This window comes from Athalia rosae, chromosome 1, assembly GCF_917208135.1.
Source record: "Athalia rosae chromosome 1, iyAthRosa1.1, whole genome shotgun sequence".
Classification (NCBI taxonomy): domain Eukaryota; kingdom Metazoa; phylum Arthropoda; class Insecta; order Hymenoptera; family Athaliidae; genus Athalia; species Athalia rosae.
Window position 1 is genome coordinate 1,073,842 of NC_064026.1, and position 14,279 is coordinate 1,088,120.

Here is a 14,279-nt window from a genome sequence, read left to right on the forward strand (position 1 = left end):
TGCGGTATAAAAATGAAACATGTAATAGAGAGCGAGTCATGCGTAGGTGTAACGTTTAGGTTACTGGAACTAATTATAGTAATGTATAACGTCGAGTATAATATTCGCGGTATCTAACGGTACCAATCGCTCATTTATTCCGGCATGGCGTAGAATTTTGAAGGAGCAGATGAAGGATGGCGATAAACGAAATGGTGAATTACAAATTTTCAAAATATATCGAACGTGTTCGACGAGACGGGACAATCGGTTCGAAGAATTCACGAATTTTAGTGTATCGGGATGAGTCGATAAAGTATAATGAATAATTCATTTAATTACCGATATATACACAACGACTGCATGAAGCGCGCGCGTGGAGCGAAAAGTAACAAACTTTCATTTGTAAATAAACATTGTTCGATCGTGAATCACGTTAAGTTGAACATCGGATGAAGCATTATATTCCACCGTAGATAATCGGATCTATGGCACCACACCGCATCATTGATCAAATTTGAACATCCATTATTGTAGTAATGTTGATAATAATCGTAACAATAATGAAATTAGTTAGTATCGATAAAACGATGGATGGCATTATTCATTTCCGACGAGATTTACAAAACATAGCGCGAGAAACTAGAGAGACGAAAAAAAAAAAAACCCTCGAAGTAATGACGAAAGAATGAATAAATAAATATATATATACATGAAATATTATTACGTTCGTTAATCATATTCGATTTGTTGAAATGTACAAAATGATATATATTGCATATAGGATTAAGTGATATAAGATTATGTAATAATCTTCATTATTATTATGGATTTTATTAAAAGAAATAAATAAATAAATAATAATGAAAGAGAAAAAAAAAACTCGAAGAACAAAAATGAATAAATAAAAGCAGTAATGTACGACGTACGGATTATACGCAGACATGCCAACATCACTTTATTTACCTATTAATGAATATTATTAATGCATAATAATAAATTATTATTATGTATGAAGGTTAATAATGAATTATCATAATAACATATATAGTTATCGTTTATTACCAACATAAGTTTTATTGTGTATTTATTGAAGGAAAATACATTTCTAAAGCACAATGATTACAATATTAAAAACTGGCCAGTCATTAACCCCGGGTGTTATTAATCATTTATATCTATACATACATCCGAACGCTTATACTTTACTCGAAACCGAATACCCCGCGAATATGTTTCATTTGCGATACAATTTTTGCTTTCTTTTTTTACGATATATACCGCAGCTACGTGCTTCGCGGCTCTTAAATTATAAATCGACTTTCATTTGTAATTATTATTAGTCGACTCTTGTGTGAATCGCGAATAGCTCGCGTTGCAAGTGTACAGGTGTAGACGTCGCACGTGCGGATCTTCTTTGGTCGGCGAATCGCAAAGAAATTCCTTTACCGAATCACTCGACGGACAATGGGAAATCTTTGCAGACAATCGAGTAATTTACACCCCGACTATCTTCGCAATGCCGATGAAAATTATTCAAACTTCTTTAAATAATTGTGGCACGCGCAATGTCTTCTCTCATGACTCATCCGTCGCGCCTTCGAAGAGGAAGCGCGCGACATTTTTTGAAAATCGCGTTCGATCGTCGTTGCTCGGAGCGATCGACGAATTGGTATCTGACCATCGGAGTAATACGGAGGCACGGGTCGTACTTGAACAATTGCCGAGAGATGGCAATGTCAGTTCGAGCGGAGGGTCGTCGCGGACACCTGGAACCCCGACGACTCCAGTGCAAGGGAAGACGGCGCCAGTGTCGGACCTCCCGCCATCGCAATTTGTTCGCGCATGAAACGTGAGATTCTTACTGGTCGTTCGGGGCTTGTAAGCCCTGCCCACCAGGTGGCCGTGGAAAGTCTGTAGTTTCTTACGAACACAAGAGTACAGCTCTCTTCTAATCAAGAGAAAATCTGGAATAAAACATGTGTCCTGTCGTTAATATGTAACGAAATAAATACTAAAGGGTGTTATCGCGGCGGGTCATCGAAGACCCGGAGGAACGCGTGTCTTCGCGGTGGTGTAATACCGTTTTTCAAATAATACTAAATATTACAAATAAATAGAGGCGAGAAAAAGAGTCAAGAAACGGGATACGGTAAAATTAACAAGCGAGAGGAGACAAAAAAACGGATAATATTAAATAAACCGAGCGTAAACCTAGTTGAATTGTATAAATAAATAGCGTAAGGTATCAACGTTGAATAAGAGTGTTTAATTTGACTAGCCGACGTCAGCTGGTCTTCGGTGTGAGAGAACCAAGTTAGAAATGGCGGCGCTGGTGGCAGGTGTCCAGTATGGTTTGTCATCGCATAGTAATTTTCATGAAAATAAGTCGTTAATATTTGTGAAACTGACCGATTCTGCGTACCGGGCGATCGAGGACTACCTTCGCAATAGGGTGAGTTTGAAATAATGAATATTGGCCATAATTACGGGTTGTTTAAACCGCCCTGTAAGTACGTGTGTCGTAATGGATGAAAGAAGAAGGACACGGGTAGCCATATTTCGTCGAAAATTTCTTATAACCAGCGGTGTAAATTAGTTTAAACCTCCGTACGATATTCTCTCGACATTATTTTAGCCTCGGGGCATTTTTTCGCCACCGATCAGACGTCGGTAGTTTCGGTAAAACCGACTCGAAAATTCACAGCCACGTCGACGCAGCTGTCTCCTCGAATTCTATTCAATATTTTTACCCGTATTGTTACCCCGAAATCGTACGCCTCCCCGTGAATTTTAAAAGCACCAATAATACCCGAGTTCCTCTAACTTCGACATCGGACAGTTCCGTATGGTTTGACAACGATATTACGTAATGTTACCAGTTGTCACGCAGTTTTCTTTTAAAGGCCCCCCCGACCACTACTTCTAGCGTTCGCCCAGTGCTCGTCCTTTAATTATTTAAATACCAATGAGAAATATCCGATCGTAATTGCTGCTTCGAGACGCTTCTTCGTCGATCGCACATCTCTCTCTCTCTCTCGGTCTTCGCGATTCACCTGTTTACTCAAATCAATGAACTCTTGGCGATATCAACACTGAAATTGCTGCTGCTGCTGCTGCAGGCGTTCTTACGAGTTGCGAGCAGTGCGTGACGAATGTTATTTTCTTATTTCCATCCACCCCGAGATTACGATCGTAGCATAAGTATCATTCGGAGTTTAAGCTGCTCGGTTACACTCTTTATTAGCTGTAGACATTGACACGGATGACGAAGTTCTGCTGTCGCATTGGGTTATTGCGATTGTTGTACACGTACTTCGTCGTCGTCGTCGTCGTCGTCGTCTTCGTCGTCTTCGTAGTCGAGTGAATATCGCATTCCGGGCACGAAAGTCACTTTTCTTCATCATTATTTTTTTTCTTACCCCGGTTGAAAATCGGCGTTTGTCGGGATTATGTCGGGCAATTCGTCTATCCGGGGGTCTTTATTTCGTGTCTCACCCCCCGCGGTGATGTCGGTGCGAACCCTCCGAGCTGAAAAGTTTCACCAAGCGTAACGTTGAATTTGCTGCTGCTCTACGTAGGCAGGGAAAAGGAGAACAACGTACGCACGGCGAAGTTTTTCGTAAACTCGCGACGTTTCACGCAGAAATTCTAGCCTGAATTGGTATGCGTTATTTCTGTCTTCTGTAACCACCTACTGAATACACTTGCGGCTAAAATTATACCAAGACAACATCACTACGTGGCTAAGAGAACTCCGAGAATACGATATTCGCCAAGAGGGGAAGGTGGAAATCCAAAAGAGATACTAAAATTACATCCAAACGGTGCGGGTGAAAGACGAAGAAAAAAAAAATAAATGAAAGAAACGAGCGTAAAAAAATCGCGTTCCTCGAAATCTGGATCGAAACTTCCCACAGTCGAGTGAATCGGTACACACGATGCCGAATGTACGAAACGGGAGTAATTTGAGGAAATCTATGCAGCCAGCTGTGTTGTGTTGATAATCGACGACGGTATCTGCGGTTCCTAGTAAACATTATTCAAAAGCTTTAACAACGTCGTGCGGTTACCGAATAATTGAAACACGCGAACGCCTATAAGAAGCTCGTTTTCCTTATCAATCTGGTCGTCGCCACCGCCTATCGGAAAACTTATTTTTATATTCCATTTATCATACAACGACTGTTGTTTCGAACTGGTAAATCGAACGAATCGTACGTGCAGGTCGGGATAACGATTTTTCACACCGCTATCACCGAATCCGATGTTGCTCTCGATTCGAGTTCATGCGATTGAATCGTGGGCGAAATTGTTTTATTGCGGAGGGGAACTATCGAAATTTTCGCCTGAAACAAACCTTTTATAATACACAGGATCGCGATGTCGGTATTAATCGAAAGTTAGTATGAGAAAAAAGTGAACTACGTCACAGTCGGTATTGAATTACGTCGCAGATCGGCGCCTGACGCAACAACGAATAATTCTTATGTGGTATTTCAGAACTCGATACCCACCGGGATCGAGCAAAGTGGATATTTTCTACAAAGATCTCGCGAGTCCTCGTGTTGTTTCGCATGAACGCGTTTTAAAAACGAAAAAATAAACAAGAAACAAGACCGGCCGTTTGGACTTTCGCGGCAAACCAACGTCGGCGGCAACGGAAATTTATCGGAGAAAATACACCGTTTGATGATATCTAGACGAGGAGAATCCACGACATCGACGAAATCGCGCCCGTTCGAATTCTCGACCGCGCGTCGATCGATTATCTTGCACGTAACATCCCGGCGAATTCACGCAGATTTAATTCTCATCTCCTTTCCCCCCGACCCCGAATTTTTCATCTTCAAACACGCGCGAGTCTCTCAGATTCTACCCATCTCCGCTCGATTGTCTCGGAAATAAAAAAGCCGTCGGTGTACAAAGCGCTCAAGGGTGTAAAATTATCCGTTCGTCGCATCGCGATATACTTTCCTTTTATCTTTTATTAGATAAAGTTGATCACTTTAAATATCGAAATACAATGAGGCAGCTACCGCGGGTATATTAAGACAGCGCCAAGTGGCGATAGCCAAAGTTACGCAATTTCAGATTTCTCCTCAACTCTGCGGCTATAACTTGCCTTTTGCCGGTCGCTCGGTTGTTGTATACCACGCAGCGAGCTATGTACTCGTTCGCTTATTGTTCACGCAAGTACAATGCGCGAAGCCAAGTTAACTTATACTACGATTATCACCCCTCGCCTCATCCCGCGCTCACGTTCGTCCACCGACCACTACGTGGATTCGCCAGCCGTACCCGTGGTTTATAAAAAAGTTAAGCGAACGCCGTAAAAATCGCACTCGAATAACGTCGAAATGGAAAATTGATGCCAACCGTTTCATCGGTACAACGTTAGAAAACAGTTGTTTTTTTTTTTCTCTCTCTTTTCCTCACAATTGTAATGAAGCGAGTATGAAAAATCGGCTGATATTAGTTATTTTTATGCGGTGTCCCGAACGAGATGGTGACCCTATGATATTTGTGTCACACGCGGGCGTATTCAATTTCATTTTATCATTCGGGTATCGGGAATACTATACCTATGCTAATGTGGCATAAATTAAGACAAGTCCTACCGTTATATTTAACAAGCCGTTCGCGCGATATATTCGCGTATAATAATCGTTCGCGCGTCCCTAGCCCAATTTACCATTTTCACTTCGGTTTATGCAACTGTACGACAATTAATCCGCGAACGACACATCGTTTTCTGACCCGAGATACCGAGAGTAGTACGTAAGCTGAACTCGATACTCATTGACGAGTCAAATAAGCTGTACAATCGGGAGCGGAGGTAGAGTCGGTGTGAGAAGAAGTAAAAAAATGAATCGATAGCTCAACTAGATAAGTTTGACTTGTTCTCCTCGTTTTCCGTTTTTTTTTTTTTTTATTCACACTAGTTACAAACTGCAACCGCCGGTGCCACATGTCGCTTTTACACCGTGCACGCTCCGAAGACTTTCCGTTACGAGTGTTCAACGTACACGCACACGCGGAGAATTTGACCGAAACCGTTAGAGTTCTCAAAAAATTATGAAAATTCGTGTACGTTATTTTCTGTGTTTTTTTTTTCTTTTTTTTCAAATTCCAATTACGGTCAACGGTGCGGCGATGGAACCTCTCGCTGTAAAATAATTCATCGGCGATACGCGAACATTAATTCGCGGCGATATGAATTAAGCGTTGCGATAATTTGAGCGGCGTATACTTTTTGCGATAGGTCGACGGAACGTAGAATAGGTAACTCGTAATAATATTCCTTTCTCGGAACCTTCGCATTCGTTACGAGTACGTAGCATATTTTATACGAATCGAACTCTTGCCTGCCACAATCTGTGGAGAGCAAGGTGGTGAAAGGGGACTATGTTTAGACGGAGAAGCGACGGCTACGGTATATAATTCCACCACATGCTCAACGGTCTGCCAACAACTCTGTACCCCGAGTTTAACGCACACCCATATCCGTATGTTTCACACACGCGCGCATTTTGATACCGGCTGGTTATGTGTGGGGATTGCTCCTCTTACGCTGTGTAGTAACTATAATGTAGGCACTTCAGGGTAATCGGGGTGACACGGTACCTATACATAGCTATGTAGCTAGGTATTACATGGGTGGGGATATACGTGTGTTTCTACATACCGTGTACCAAACACGATCCGCGTGCTCGTGGGTAGGGTATGTACGGTGACGGTGTGTTTGAACCGCGAAATGGATATGAATTCCCGGCGTATAGAAAGATCGTCTATTTCGAGTCCGATCTATAAAAACGCTGGCGACGATCGATCGCTCGGTAAATACACGTGTGCGTATGAACCTACTATGGCGAGGAACTTCCGGGTGTACCTCGATCCCTTGAACGACCGCGATTCGCGTAAGCTCGACTTTAAACTTTGATTTATAGCGAGTAGCGCGATCCCCCACCCGCCCTTCCAATTTTTATCCACCTCGATATTGCTCTCGAGAACAAGCTGCGATGGGCTCGCTTTGCCGCTAATACCGCCACTGCTACTGCCGATGCTGATGCTGCTGCTGCTGCTGCTGCTGTCACGTCGTTATCGTATTAACGTGTTATTATTTTTTTAACTCTTTAATCGGAGCACATCCTGCGTTGACTGGAATATCTTGCAAGCAACGCATCATATTATGTATTACGGGTTTCGTTTATTTACCTATCCGTCGTCTACCACCCACCTATACACACTTGTCTATTTACGACCATTATCTCGTACCACCCCCGCTGCTGCCGTTTTCAATTTTTTTTCCTTCATTTTTTATTTCTTGATTTTTCCTTCCTCCTTCATGGGAATGTCAGCTTCTCTTCGGAAAACTTTCGACCGCAACTACGTCTGGAAATGACGGTTAATTTGAAGTTGATACGGTAAATATAAACGCACCCACTATGTAGGATGGAAACGAGTTCTGAAAAAAAAAATAAAAACGAAAAGTTCTCGTAGATTTGTCGCAAGCTTTACACCTAGCTTTGACAAAAAAGCGATTCGTGTCATGCACTTCGCGAAACTCGCCCCGGTTCCACGACTGTTGGTTGGTTTTTTTTTTTTTTCGTTTTTTCCTTTCGGGTTTGTCGCGACAAGAAGATCAATGTGCATACATACAATTTACGCACGATTACATAGGTGATGACTCGTACAGATTATTGTCTTCTTGTACGAGAACAGGATGGTGTTTAAATTCAGTTTTGATCGCTTGGTCCGTATAGCGACCGTCTACACACATCGTGCTCGCAGACGTTTTATTCAGAATTCAAGAATAAAATTACAATTCAGTACACGGTCTACCCGTTGTAGTTGCTCGGTCGGTTTATGTCCGGAGTAAAATCAGAGAAAACGACCAAAATTTCCTTCTTTCAACTTTCATGCCACGCTCAGACTAACAAATTTTATGTGCGATTGCAATCGCACGCCGGGCTACGCGATGATTGTCCGGTGAAATGTAATAATTATCGATTATTGATCGATCGGACGATCTCAATTACCGGATATATCCTCAATTTTTCATCGGGATTTATCGGAGACGATGATGTGGTGGTGGATAATGAAGAGAAAGTTTTTACTTCTCTTTTATTTTCATTATATCGGATATAATCACGGTATGTACGGCACGTAAATTTTTTGAAGAGGACAAACGACGTAAGGGCGTTAGCTAACTTTTGTCAAAGGCAATTCAACTCCGCGATGTATAAATACTATACGTTTGACGGACGACGGTATTTTTTCCTCGGCCTTGCTGCCCACTGAAACATCATCGCGTAATAACACGAGGTTGTAAAAAGCTTATTCTCGTATAGGTATATGCGAGGGTATACGTGTTCTCAGTCGAATAACGTCGCCTTCACTGTCGGAATAATAATAACCAAAAATTAATCCACGCTTCATAAACAATAAAGAAAAAAAAGGTGACGTTTAATTTTTTTCGATCATAGATAAATCGTAAAGATTATCATTTTATTTCTCTCGTTGGTTTTTCTTTTTTTTTTTTTTCTGTTTTCACCGCCGTACATAATGTATCTCATATAATACGTGAATATGTATGGAGGTATATGTGTATACATACGAACACATATTCAGCGAATGCAGACGTTCACGTCTGGTAACCAAGAAAGCCAGATATCCAGCCACGTGTATATAGCTATAGCTTCGTCGTGGCTATATGTTATAACTGCAGGTCGTTTCTGACGCAGGGGTCGACGGTCGTGGATCGTGGATCAGTCGGTGGTTCTAACTGTGGGGTTTTTAAGGGCGAACGGTGGTACGGCATCGCGTAGAGAACGGGAGAGAGATCGGCGGGAAGGGGAATGAAAATGAGAATGGGGCAGGGGCAGGGGCAGGGGCAGGAAGGGGGATAACCCTTGGGAAACGAAGAGATGTGAAATAATGCACCCCTATAGGCAGGTGGTGCGGACGGAGCAAATACGTATACACCATCGATATGTACGTAGTCGCATATAAAAGCCTAGACTCCGCATCGTTGTCGTCAACGTCGCCTTCGTCGTTTTCTCTCCCTTAATTCTTTTCCGCTGGCTGCTCGCACCGCTGTACGAAAATCTATACCTTTATCTACCTACCTACCCACCTCTACCTACCTACCTACCTCGTACCCTGCAGGAGAAGACCACCGACCCCGCCGTCGCGAATCTTTCGTCGCCGAAAAATGTTCCAAACTTCTTCGAAGCTAGTGCCGCTTAATTTTTGTTTTTTTTTTCTTCTTTTCCTTGGGAGTGAAACATTTCTGCAGCGGCACGTGGTTGTGCAGTGTCCCATATACTCCCTCGACATCTCCGTCTTACGACGGGGAATATTGCCGGTGCAGCTGTATTTCTTTATCTTAATACCCTGTCCTATTTTCATTCCTCTTACGCCTAACCTCAGCTCACCTCGTTTTACTTTATACTCTTTACCTTATATACCGGCTTGACTCGTCTCTGCAAAGGGCTGTGTAAAAGTAAAGCAAACGCGAAATGAGACTAAGCTGGACGAAGAAAAAGGGAAGAGGGAATATAAAAGGGGCGTTGGAGGCGACGCGTGCGCGGGCGGTATACCTTATCCTTACGTTATACCTTGCACTACTCTGAGGAAATCGAGGAAGAGCAAACATTAATACGGAGGGTGGGAAAAGAAAAGGGCGACGCTGGAGAGGAATTGAAAAAAAAAAGAAAAAAAAAGGAAGGAAAAGGAAGGGACAAACTTATAAGCGAAGAGAAAGGAAAGAAAAGAAGGGAGTAGGTGGGGTCGATGTATATAAGAGAGAAAAGGCATCGCCGACTGGTTTTAGGGCGGCAATGTGCGAGCGTGCTTGAATTTTAATTAACGAGAGCTCGATATTTCGAAGAGCACGTCGTAACAGCAGCAGAAAAAGCCGGTCCGATGCGAAAAACCGGATTTATACCTTGCCAGGCTCCGTAGGCTACCTATGTTATATACTGTACGATACTCATAAAGGTACCGATATTACCTTGTACCTTTCGCTTATTCGTTCCCGTTTTTTTCTTTCCATTTTTCATTTTCCCGTCTTCGTTTCGATTAGTCTCCGGATAGACTATCCCCGTACGTACCGCAAGGGACACGGGTTTACGAGCACACCAGTAATGCAATTCGCAGTGAACGGCGCAACTGTAGGTGAATAAAAATTGAACACGTTGTGAAAATGTTGTTTGCTAAATCCTTGGAAGTAATTACCAATTGTTCGTATTAATTGTGCTGATTAACGATTATAATCGACCGAAGATAACGACTCAACTTTTACGGTATGACTCATTTCATCTCTTGCCAAAGGTAGATGGAAACACGAACACACAACTGCACTTTAATTAGCGCGAAAGAAAAAAAAAAAACCGAAGTTATTATAACAAATAAATGAAGAAGAATTGATTATCCTCGTTGTGTACGATGCGCGCGACTGTTTTAAATCGCTTTTAAATTATGCGTATAAAAGAAGTTACCTTTCCGTTGTAACTCGTATCGTATACCCACTAGATGGAAATATTCGTTGCCTGATCTTAATTAACGGAACGAAACCGTATCGCGATCGTTGCTTTTGCTGCATTAGCGTTAACCTGGGAGAAGACACGCGTCTATCCACATGGGTATACAGAGAGAATTAAAGAGAAAAAATAACCCGAGAGAAGTATAAAAAGAATTGAATAAAATCATCGACACAGATTCTTTACAATCTTCGTTACTATCCGGATTCTATGGAAGACACTCAGAGCCACACGTTTTGGTTAATCACCAATTAAAGACTAAAAACCTGATTTTCAAACTAGGCGGGCTGCTACTACTTTCTGTCGTACATTCCCACGTGTGCGTGTGCGCGTGTCTTCTAACAACCGAAATACACACCCGCGTTATGTACTTTTATATCACACAGTCGCAATTCAAAAATTTCTCCTCAATTATTATAATACCTGACTATGAGATCACGCGTTTGCGTTGAGCATCTCTTCTTTTTTTTTTTTTCTTTTTGAATATATTTCATCTATTCTCGCCACCCCGTTTGAAGTTATGATTTATTCGTTTATGCTCATTCTTGGTTCGGCATCGATTTCTCAATGAAATTCCGAGACCGTTTCGACGCGTGTGTGCAGCCGGTTTGTGCGGTAGCTGTAAACAATCGATAGTCATAGCCGGTAGTCGATTATAGGTTATTAATACCCGGACTTGAACAAGTTATGCAGCGAGGCTATGGCACCACTCCGTTACACACGCACACCTTGTTCCACACATGAGGGATAAATATGTATACCCGTTTGCGCTTGTATTAGACGGTGTAATTATATGGTTATAGATACCCGCCACCACATGAACACCATAGAGACGCAGATTAGTGGTACACACCTATATCGGTTCACATCCTATGTGCCTGATGGTAGATGGCGATTTTTCTGAGTTCACAAAGCTTTACACTTCGCATTCTTGCAATTTTCGGAGTCAAAAATTAAATATTCGCCAATATAGATAGATTCGAATGGCAAATTCGGATTCCCGGGCTTCTTTTTCCATTTTTTCTTTCTCATTTCTTTGGAACGCGAGCGCGTGTTTCCCGTATAATAACGCAGTCGTTGGTCCAGAAGTTTTGTCCAAATTAAACCCATGGGAGCTTGTGTAAATTTGTTTTATTCATTCGTGTTTTCGTACGCACCTACACACGTCGACTGAAAGAACATATAAAAATAAAGAATAAGTAAATATATTCAACGGTGTATGAATTCAGCAGACACAAAGATATACTCGACGACGTCGCGACGCCCAACAATGCGGCGACGGCTATGAGAAAAGGCCAACGACTTTTGATTGTAAGATTGTTAGCTGTTGCTGTTCCTCCTGTCGCAAGGATATCATTTCTTTCTTCTTTTTTTCAACTTCACAGCGAGAGTAGAAAAGAAAAATTAAAAGGAAAATAATAAATAGATGCTTTTAAATTACCGGAGGTGTGAAATTATAATAACGCTCGGTTCCACGCATTTTCTAAATAGCTTTCTGAATTCGTGCCCTTTGTTGCTGCGAAAAACGTAGACCGTGTGGTTCATCAATTTATCCAAATGGGTTCGCGAGGAAAAGTGGTTCTCGTTGAAAGAAGAAAATTTTGTCGATTCGGAGTTCCGCATCCCGCGGTGTTGATTGCACGATTGTGCAAGTCCTGTGTGCAAAATCGATCGGTTTTTCTGTAAAATTTCGAAATTATTGTCGCAGGCGTATCTACGGCGTGCATAGGTGAGGTGCGATTATAGGTTTGGTTATAATTCCTTCGTTTCTGCAGTCGCACTCTCAGCGATCGGTCGATTCAAACCTGACCGGCAACAGTCGTCGTCGGGGCCACCGAGCGAGAGAAAGTGAACCAGTTGGCGACGTTGCCGAATTGATTGCAAATAATTGCAACCTGGCAACTATGCTCAACTCTTAATTCGCGATTAACTATATACAATCATAAATCTGTAATATTACATTTATACATTTAAATGTGCCTATATGCATCTATAGAGTGGACAGTTGCGTTGCAACGGGTTGAGCAATTCCATTTCTTAATCCCTCCGAGATTCTGCCGCACCATAAGAATTTCAGCTGGAATTTTTTAAGATTGCGTAAAAATTTACCAGCCAATTTCCTAGATTCTCAATTTAATCGCTATATTATATGCACGATCGCGTGTGAATTCTTGACTGTTTTTTTTTTTTTTTTCTTTTTTTTTTCTCAGATCAATATCTCGCGTTAGAAATTACACACGTAATTTGTTACAACGGTATTCTCTGTACATTGCACAATGACTGCAACGGAATGTAAATTTTCGTCATTAGGCATAACAATGTCACGTTAATTAATTTTATCAGGATATCATTATAAGAGCGAACGCGTTTTTCTTTATATATATCCGTTGCGGTTATGTTATACGTGCGTTGCAGAATATTAAAAAACATACAAACAATAAAGTAAAACATAATATACACTCGTGTGTTTTTTAACGAGAAATCCACGAACCAATAAATTTAATGAAGATAAAGAAAAAAATATTCGATGCAAATTTACGTACGATCAATTCGAAATATTATCGTATGCGCAGTCCACTACCTTGCAACTGCATATACAAAGACAGAGTATCATGAAAATATATGTATATCACATTATATAAACCTATAGCGGTTATATTTTTGTTATTTATTGGTTATTTTTTTATACCTCTTTATTAATAACAATAATAGAAATGGGTCACCGACTCTGTGGCTAAGGGTGAATAAATAAGATTGGAAAAATATCCTTATCGAAGATAGATGGAATGTTTATCGGTATACGTACACATATTTTTCTTCGAAAAACCGCGGTATTACAATCATCGAGCGAACATGTACCGTATACAATGCACGGATTAACATCTAACGATATTGAGGGAAACCATGACCGTCCCCGTTAATCAGGGGAAAATCCCGAGGGGAATGGAAAACGAGAAAAACAGAAAAAGGTCAACCTGTAGCACAGGATTGTTGAAAAAACATTTCAGACCGGCTATCACCGGATTCTTATCACATCTTCAAACCACACGACGACCAATAAAAGTGTTACTCAAGTGCACACACGTATTTATATACAGTGTGATCGTTTTCGGAGGTTTATGTCTTTTGAGATAATACGCACTATTCATTTAGTATCTACGGATATACGTGTGTTTAAAGTCCTTCGTTTATCAGCTGCGATATGCACTGAATGTGAGTTTGCCGTTCGACAACCTACGGTCACGTGACGTAACGATCTCTACTACGTAACCCGATGCGCGGCGACGATGCAGTTATCAATTTCAATTGGTGTTGCACAAAGTGAAAACGGGATAGGTCAGGGATCGAGCTTTTCATCTTTTTCTTACCGGCCCCATCACGCCTCCGATATTATCAATTCGGAATAAATATGGTACACGTGCGGGGAACAAAGAAAATGATGGGCGAGAAAAGGATGAAAATTACGCTACGCTCTCGCCACTTTGTACACCCACACCGGGCTTTTACGGCTAGAAAATAAAAAGAAAATAACGGAGAGGCAAAAAAAAAAAAAAAAATGAGAGTAAGGAGGAAAAAAGACTCGGTTCATTCCGTCTCATCCCCTCGATTCGGTACGACGTCGCGACGCCGCCCGCGGGTGGCGTCAGTGAAATGAGTTCCGACTACGGGGAGCCAACGCGTTGGTAGTAGCCCCCACGAGTTTTCCGTACGATAAGACTCCTTTTCGGTTCTTCCGCTCCTAGCTTTACCCTC

The 14,279-nt window shown here is 41.6% G+C and overlaps 1 protein-coding gene across 1 annotated transcript in view; it reads left to right on the top strand.

The window, feature by feature from the left end:
• The first annotated feature begins 1,857 nt into the window (after positions 1-1,857).
• The window catches only part of LOC105693312 (RNA polymerase II elongation factor Ell), a 56,100-nt gene continuing 43,678 nt past the window's right edge, over positions 1,858-14,279 (top strand). Inside the window, exon 1 of the mRNA XM_012413152.3 lies at positions 1,858-2,434. Coding sequence (XP_012268575.1) covers positions 2,303-2,434 — 132 coding nt within the window. The 5' untranslated portion in view covers positions 1,858-2,302. The remainder of the gene's footprint in view (positions 2,435-14,279) is intronic.